This window comes from Nipponia nippon, unplaced genomic scaffold (assembly GCF_047370975.1).
Source record: "Nipponia nippon isolate SJK-2023a ecotype South Korea unplaced genomic scaffold, ASM4737097v1 scaffold_5, whole genome shotgun sequence".
Classification (NCBI taxonomy): domain Eukaryota; kingdom Metazoa; phylum Chordata; class Aves; order Pelecaniformes; family Threskiornithidae; genus Nipponia; species Nipponia nippon.
The window spans coordinates 18,902,124-18,910,839 of NW_028262369.1; the positions used below are offsets into that span (position 1 = coordinate 18,902,124).

Genomic DNA, 8,716 nt, shown 5'->3' on the forward strand with positions numbered 1-8,716 from the left:
CCGACCCGCGGCGGGCGGGCCCTCCCGCCGGGGCCCGCCCCCCGCGCCCCCGCCGCGGCCCGCCCCCCGCCGCGGCCCGCCCCCCGCGCCCCCGCCGCGGCCCGCCCCCGAGGCCCGCGCAGGCCCGGCAGCGCCGCGCCGTGGCAGCCGGCAGCCGCGGAGGCGCGCTGCCATGGCGGCGCCCGGCAGCGGCGCGGAGGGCCCGGCCGCCGACCCCGCGGCGGGCGGCGCGCTCTGGGCAGAGGTACGGGCGCTGCTGCCCGGCGCCGAGGAGGGGCTGACCTTGGCGCTGAGCGGCGAGGTGGAGGACTGCGTCCTGCCGCTGCTGCGGCGGGCCCGCGGGCTGCTCTACGGCGCGGCGGGCCGGCCCGGCGAGGCGGCGGCGGCGGCGCTGCGGCGCCTGGCCGACGTCCTGCGCGACTACTCCTGGGAGAAGCTGAACGCGGCGCCGTGGCGGGAGGTCAGCAAGGCCTGGCGGCAGGTCTACACCTACGGCTGCCTCTTCGGGGCGCTCGCCGAGGTCGCCGCCGGCCGCCCGCTGGCGCCCGCCGTCCGCCTCTGCGACATGGGGCTGCTCATGGGCGCCTCCGTCCTGGACAACGTCCTCGCCCGCCTCGTCCGCGTCCTGCAGGCGCACCTGCCCCGCGGGAAGCGGCGCGCCGCCGCCGAAGGGAGCGCCAAGGTACCGCCCGCCCGCGGCCCGCCGCCCTGAGGCGGCCTGGCCCCCGCGCCCCTCCGGCCCCCCCCGGCTCCCTCTTCGCCCTCGTGGGCTCCCCGCGCCCCCCCCCCTCCCCGCCACCGGGGCTCCCCCGGGCTCCCCGCCGTCGTCTGTTCCCCCGGGGCCCTGCCGCAGTGCGCGGCCCAGTGCGGGGCGAGCCGGGCCGGGCCGGTGGGGAGGCCTTGGAGGCCTTCGCTAGCAGCTGTCGAAGGAGGACGTCTCTGTTCCAGAGGGCCCGTATTGACCCCCCGCCGGTCCCTGTTGTGCAGCCAGAAGATGCGCTTCCACACCTTCACTGCCCTTCACTGGAGCATTTCAGAGACAACTATCTAATTCCACAGAAGCCCGTGGTCTTAGAGGGGATTATCGACCACTGGCCATGTATGAAGAAGTGGAGGTGAGAAATGAGAGTTTCTTCCCTGTCCTGCTAAGGGTGAGGATCGTTTTCTGTGTCGGGTATCTTGATGCTCGTTAGAGCAGTAGAGACCTTCACAGAAGACAGGTGCCATTGGGAGTGACTTTTGTTGGCAGCACCTTCCTGCTGCGATGCTGTCTTTGCTCTGTAGAAGTTGCTCCATAGATGAGGGAAGCGCATCAAACCATCCAGGGCATTACTGCACTGTGAATGCGCTGGTGTGCTGGGGAAACCCAGTCCTGGCTGGGACGCCGCTGGAAGGCAGCCCTCAGCCCTGCCTCCCGCGGCTGTGCCGGCAGCGCTCTGGTGAATTGCTGATGCTGTGTGTTGCTCAGCTGGAAACCAGCGACGAGCATGCATTGCTGACTGTTCCAGTGAGCTCCTCACTTCTTAAGTGGGTCTGTGTCAGACACAGATCAGTGATTTTTACGTCTCGGAACTTGCCGATAACTAGAGCGATGGAATGTGAATTGCAGAGTTGTGTGAGTGAGCATGATTGGCTTTTTCATTTGCAAGTACAAGCATTGATGTTTGTTCAGTGTTGTGTTTGAGTGTTGAGTTTCAGGAGTGAGTAATAACATTGTGCTGCTTGTGGAATGTAAGCAATGGAGCCAACATTTCCAATACTGAGAATTGAATATTTGTGAAATGATTCCTTAGAAAAGGGGAAAAAACGTTCAGTTTGAGCAATTGCTTTCGTTCCGCAGCCAAGGGTAAAATTGACATTAACTGAACGCACTTGTTATTTCATAGGGGTTTTATTCTTTTTGAGGGAAGGTACTTCACTGCTTAACTTCAGACACTTAAAAAGATGGGCTTCTCCATTTAGTTAATATCACTGTCAATGGAGAAATGAATATGACCCGTCAAAGTAATTCCTCTGACTTCAGCCAGGATGGATATTATTGGCACCTGCAGACAGAATTTGGCACTGACACAGAGTTGATCTAGCATTAATGATAAAAAGATACGTTTTATTTAGCAAACGTGGCAGCAGGCAGCAAAAAGATTAGCCATCCGTAGTCAAGAGGGACTAACAGTTTAAATCTCCTTAGCTTATAAGGAAACAGTAATTAGCTGAGGTAAACAAGGTTTTAAAACAAAACAGACAATTGTGGCATAATGTACACACAAACTTGAGTGCTTGTTTCCTTGCTGCTTGCCTCCTTTTCTGCTGCCTTTTATCTCTGGTTGGTTGGTTTTAGAGAGAAGAAACTCACGGTAGTAGAGTTTTATTACTCTAAAAGATTTATTTTGATTGATTGCCTTACATTCAAAATTAGTTAGAAGAGCAGTATAAAAGGGTAATGGAACTTTCTTCATTTCAGTGTGGACTATTTTTGTCAAGTCGCAGGGTGCCGCACCGTCCCCGTGGAATTGGGTACCCGATACACAGATGAGGAATGGTCTCAGAAGCTCATGACTGTCAGTGACTTCATCAACCAGTATATTGTGAATGAGGTCTGTTACTCTCGTTTTGGTTCATCTCCAAATACGGCAGCGTGTAACTGGTGCAGAATTTCTGCTTAGAACAAACATGCTGAGAGGTGATGTCAAGGGAGGGGGTATGCTGTAAGCACAACTCTGAGTTAAAAGGTTTGACATATTTTCAAGATCTGAAGCTACAAATAATAGCTAGGTTTAATTTTTATATATAATCAAATGTACAGCAGCTGGAATTTGATGAATAGATACCTTCTGCAGCAGAAGCCTGAATGGTGGAGTCTAAGGATAAGGGATCCTCAGCCAGCAGTTTTGTTCCTCTTGGTTATTAAACTGCTTAGTGAGATCTAGGATCAAGATCCAAATTCACGTACTGCTAGCTAAAAAAGTAACAAGTTGATTAGCAATCGAATGTCATTTTACTTTCACACCTGAGGATCTGAAGCCCTCATTTCTGTTTCCTAGCCTTCTGGCAGGAAGGACCACGTGCCATTGCAAATTGTTCTGTGGTGCAGCCTGGAATAGAATATCGAGATACTTAGAGGGAGTGAAGGTGAACTCGTCTGCGTACCAGCAGAGTCTAGCTATAAAGACGCGGAGCGTTGTCACAGGACTGACAAGAGAACTGTCAAGACTCCATAGGACTATAGCTAGGCTTCTTTCAGTAACTCAAGCTAGATAATTTGTTGATTGTGGGGATATATGTACACTCCTACAATTTCAGTGTAGCTGTAAATTACTATTTCAGAAGACCCCTTGTACTGGTCAACTGTTGAAACAATTCTAGTACTTTGAAATAGGACATTGGAAATGGATGTTACCTATAAGTAAATTCTACTCACTTATAAGTAAATTAACTGACTGAGAAGTCTTACTCTGGATGTGACTATGCATTTTTTTCTTTTTCTGCTGTAATTTCAGAACAGTGTAGGATACCTTGCCCAGCACCAGCTTTTTGATCAGGTAAAACTGAGTGAATGTTTTTATCTTTCTGCAGTCAAGTGTTCCCTTTGTAGTAGCACAGGTCATCTCTGAGGATGTCAGCTCTACTAGATGGAAGGGCATATGGGGAATTCACAGTATTTCTTAAGTTTCTGTTCCCACAGTTTGAAGGAACAGAGGGAGGGCTTTGTTCTATTTAGCTGAAAGGCACAGAAACAAAACCCTTGCAGGGGTGAAGACATTCAGTCTTAGTGCTGTTTCGGTATAATGTAGCATATACTTATAGGGGTATCACCTGGAAAGCAGCATTTCCCCAAAGAATATGTCAGTCAGGGAAGAGACTTGGATAGGAAACAGTCTTCAGTGGTGATATGTTCACCATATTCTGAAATGTCATTCCAGTTAACCAGAGACCAAAAAAGGAGTCTCACGGAGAAGCAAGCTTAGTGTATAAAACATCAGCTGCTCCTTTTCCATGAACAGCAAACCCACTTATTCTCGTGGGTTTCTCTGGTTTCTACTAAAGCACAGGGTCTCTGCGGAATGAGAAACCCCTTTCTTTCTCCCACCTCTCCTTCCAACAGAATCTGCTTGCTAGGACAGAAAGCATGAGGACATTTCCTGCAGATTCCTAGCAGCTCAGCTGCTTCTCTCCTGCCTTTGCTGGACAAGCAGGTCATTTGTTTTCTTTGTGTCAAGCCTTGTTCCTCTGTTCTATGAATTACATACCTTTGGCAAGTCAGCACATACCCTTTTTAATGTTTATTTCTTTTTATGGGAGTAGATCCCAGAATTGAAAGAGGATATCAGTATCCCTGACTACTGCTGCCTGGGGGAAGGGGAAGAAGATGACATCACCATTAACGCTTGGTTTGGTCCAGAAGGCACTGTCTCACCTCTTCATCAGGATCCCCAGCAAAATTTTTTAGCCCAGGTCTGTACTCTACTTACTCTACACATGCCATTAATGCTATAGCTAGAAAAAGTGCTTATGATGTGTAAGTGTTAGAAACAAGGGTAGCAGACAACTTGATGAACAATTGAAGAATAGAGAATATGCAGGTGGTATTTGGCTATTCTATTGCATTTGTCACTACTGCAACTTAATACTCAGTGTAATCTTGTAGGCCACAAATGCTCCTCATTGAGATAGACCGTTACTTACCCTCATTTGCAGATGGTAAATGGAAATCACAAGAAGCAGCTTTTCCAAGGTCACACAAGGAATTTGTAACGGAGTTGGGAAGAACCTGGATCCTGTCATAATGTACCAAGGAACTTCCTTTTCTGGAACAGCAAGATTTTGGGGTGGACTTAGGTGCATACTTTAATCCACTTCGGGTTACCCAGTAAAATATCTATGTGTGCATGCACTGAGAGTCAGATGAAATAATATTTGCACTGTGACCTCGTTGCTGCTAAGTGAATTACTGTTGGTAGGCTTCTGGATGACAACTTTTAGTGCAGAGTAACACAGTAAAATACTGGGGCCCTTTGTGGTAAGCACTACGCAAGTCCAAAGACGTATTCCTGGTCCATGCAGCTGACAAGTGTACGTCCTCAAACACTGAGTGGTTTTTTTGCTTGCTAGAAGGAGATGGCCGTTTCTTCCTCCATCCCATCAGACTCTTTTAAAAAAAAATATGGCTTAAACTTTCAAACATTTTCCAGCAGGATGATGACATTGAATGCTTTCTACTTGTGCTTATTTATGGGTTGAGCCTTAGTTCCTCTGTCCCAAACAGTTCAGTCTTGCTAACCTGTGTTTTCACTTGGAACTGAGGCTTAATTCAGGCCTTCCTAAAGTGGGTTTTTACAACTGCTGTGCGGTTAGCCCCGCTAATCCGCCTTACACACACACACAACTGCATTCTGAAAGTGAAGTATCCTACTATACACGCTATGTAAAGCCTGAGGGGAACTTTTATGGGTGGAAGTCCGTTATAGGAGCAGTTGGACTGGGAAAAGGTACTTCCCTTACAAACTTAAGAACTCCTATTCTTCTGCCTGAAGAATGGGAGATTATCTGCCAGTGCTGTAAAAGCGTCTTTGTAATTTGAACAGCAGGTGATCTGGCAGTTTTCAATTTTAAATTAAAACTGCTCTGCCTCTTGATGTCATTTAAACAGTGGCTGTGGAGTATGTTGTACGTGGAGTATGCGCAAGTACAAGTAACAAAGTGGAATGATCCCTGCTGGCTGGGTGGTAGCTGCTACAGCGATCGTAATGTTTCCATTAATGAGGAAACCAGTATCTGGAGATGCAGGCTGTTGCCCATTAACTTGTGCGTTCAGCTTTGCGATATACAAGGCCTTAACCCAGCGAGGCAAGTGAAGGAAGGAGCCCTTAATGGCTCACAGCAGTCCAGGTAATACCCACCCCCCAAAACAATTCAAGGAGTCAGAAAACGTGCTGTTGCAGCAATAACCAACATTATCTTTACTTCCATACATCACCAAAAATATCGCTTAACACTTGGTTCTTTAGAGAGCTAATTAATATCCGTAGTCCCTTTGGGGTATGGAAAGCATCCTAAAAACTTAGGGGCAGCCATCGTTACTCAGATCAATGCTCTAGTAGTTTAACTGGTGATAGTGAAGAGTAGGACAGGGCAGGAACACATTGATACTTGTCCAGCCTTTAGAGTATGTTTATGTGCTGTCCTCAAAGCAACAAACTCTAAACATCTAGCATTACAACTTGGGTGTTGGTAAGATTTCAGGAAATCCTGTTCTGTTATATGGGAAGGGATGTTAAGAGAGAGGAAAAGTAGCTTGGTTAGGAATAGTTTGGTAGCATAATGCCAGTCCAGGGTACTGTGGTTAGAGTACTGACTTACCCTTTAATGTGATAGTTCCAAAGAAATATGCTCATGCCTGGCCCTTGAAGAAATCTTGAATCCTGGCACAAGCAGCATGAATATTCACCCTGTGCCTTTTGTGGGCATTCCACTGGTTTCACTGCAGGAATCGGCTTTGACTCGTTTATTCTGCCACTTCATTCTAGGCACCGATGACTTGCAATTCAGTGTAGTGCTCAGGTCCGTCAGTCCACTTGCCTTATGAATTCTAGTCTTTCCATTAAGCACTCCAATGAAAGATCTGATTTAATGATGACACAGAAACAAGAGCTAAAGGAATATATAGAAGCTTAGCAGTCGCTCTGTGCGGGTACCTCTGGCTGCTGATGTGAACTGCACTGAAGACTCAACCTCCTTATTCTCAGATCTTCTAATTACTTTCTAGCTATGTAGAGCCCAAATAACATTGTATAAATTGGATGCCTTAAACTTTGAATTGAAAATTATTTGGTTAAAGGCACTTCCTGGTATTTCAAATTCTTACCTGCTCCAAGGGCCCAGGTACTTGAATTCCAATAGTCTGATTTGGTTTAACTTTTTATTATAGCAGTGCCTGTTTATTACTAACAAAGATAATGATGTTTCCACAGTTTCCAGTAATGCACAGGTTAATGACAGATGGAAAACATTTATTGTAATATATGCAGGTATTTGGAAGAAAGTATATCCGTCTATGTTCACCACAAGATTCAGAAAACCTGTACCCGCATGAAAGCCAAATTCTTCACAACACTAGTCAGGTAAATAGTTGCCTGAAATTCTAGTATCAGGCACGTTACTTTATCAAATCATATTTGAGTAAAGACATTCTACTGATGATTCTTTTGGTTTTTTTACAGGTTGATGTGGAAGATCCTGACTTAGTTAAGTTTCCCAATTTCAGAAAGGCTGCATTTCAGTCCTGTATTCTGATGCCTGGACAGGTTCTGTTTATTCCAGTTAAATATTGGCACTATGTACGATCGCTTGATATCAGCTTCTCTGTCAGTTTCTGGTGGTCATAGCTCTGAAGCATGCATAAAGTCTGTTAGCATTGTAACAGGAATTAAAAATCAGAAAAAGTTTCATCTGGCATCTTCTCACAAGAGACGACTTCTGAAGCATGAGAATGTTGTTCCCTATCCAGATGTTAGAGGTGGATTAAAAAAAACAACAAACCCTTGCTTCAGCACGGTGAAAGAATCTGGATGGGTAAAGGCAAAGAAGATGCTACAGCCACTTTATTTTTGTGGATGTTTCTAATATGAACTCCTCATAAAGAGCATCTGTTAGGTCATCATCTAGTATTTGTGTGTACATCTGAAACAGCTCTATATATGGGCACTGCCAGGACTCTGCTTCAAACTGTATTTGAAACATCAGGTTAGTGTTATCTTCTACTTGGATTTAATAACAGTAAAAATTGGAGTTACATAAACAATGAGGGATGGTGCTACCCAAAGGTTCAATACATTAAAAAAAAAAAAACCTAACACAAAGCAAGATACCAGTCTCCTATATGGAAAAAGTTACTAGTGTTAAGGCCTAGGAACATAATTAATTGTAGTTAATTCATAGTTTAATTGCAGTTAAATAAACTGAAGCTTAATCATACTTTGATTAACCATCAGCTGAAGTGCTGACACTCTTGTCTTCTGCAGTGTCACACATTTCTACCAAGGAAAGATATGCTGCTATTCCATTCTGGTACCTGGCAATATCTAGTCCTTGTCTTTTTTTCAAGTCACTCTTAAAGGAAGAAGCATCCTTACATAAAACTGGAGAACGAAGTGCTAATACTAAAAACTAAAAGAATCTTAAGATGATAATTTTTTTCAACCCTTTGCAGACATAAGCTGCCATTGCCCCAAATTGTCCTTCTCTTTCCCAATCGTTTCGACTGTGGGAATATTCCCTCTTACTGAGCGTAGCTGCTCGTGACCTGGCCTTATGTCATATGAACTCTCCTGTGTCTAAAGAAGGGACAAAAAACAAGCAACAGTGCCAACTGAAAGTGTTCAAACTCTAGCCCTAGATCAGATATTCAGCTGGCCTTCTTAGTGAGGAGACCACAAGTGCTGCATTGATTTTTCACCTACTTGAAGCCCTGTGGAGCTGGTAACAGGTTTCATTTTCAGTTGTGCAACTGAAACTGTACAAATAGGGAACAGTGTTGCTGAGAAAGGCTTCTTTTAATAGTTCACCTGCATAGATCAGCTTGCAGGACTGACTAAAAACATTTGCATCTTTCATTCCCAGACATGCACTGAGAGTTCCAACCCAAGAATATGGAGAACTACATACACAAAACAGCCTCCAAGAAAGCTGTGCAGGCATAACTGTGAAGAAGGAGAACAGA

The 8,716-nt window shown here is 46.0% G+C and overlaps 1 protein-coding gene and 1 long non-coding RNA gene across 7 annotated transcripts; one reads left to right on the top strand and one right to left on the bottom strand.

The window, feature by feature from the left end:
- The first annotated feature begins 138 nt into the window (after positions 1 to 138).
- KDM8 (lysine demethylase 8 (putative)) lies at positions 139 to 7,463 on the top strand. Of its 6 annotated transcripts, XM_087734607.1 has the most exons (7): positions 139 to 682; positions 949 to 1,115; positions 2,462 to 2,594; positions 3,498 to 3,539; positions 4,303 to 4,452; positions 7,026 to 7,118; positions 7,218 to 7,463. In XM_087734607.1, exons 1-7 carry the CDS (start codon positions 173 to 175, stop codon positions 7,380 to 7,382), a joined length of 1,260 nt encoding a protein of 419 aa, XP_087590733.1. In that variant the 5' UTR covers positions 139 to 172; the 3' UTR covers positions 7,383 to 7,463. The 6 variants fall into 6 exon arrangements, with proteins under 6 accessions (XP_087590733.1, XP_087590737.1, XP_087590735.1 ...); XM_087734611.1 differs by lacking the exon at positions 7,026 to 7,118; XM_087734609.1 differs by lacking the exon at positions 3,498 to 3,539.
- On the bottom strand, positions 2,609 to 6,494 carry LOC148052068 (uncharacterized). The gene is made up of 3 exons (XR_015699289.1): positions 6,358 to 6,494; positions 4,684 to 4,805; positions 2,609 to 2,956 (listed from the first exon to the last, which is right to left on the bottom strand). It is a non-coding gene; the product is annotated as an uncharacterized LOC148052068 (long non-coding RNA).
- Positions 7,464 to 8,716: the final 1,253 nt, after the last annotated feature.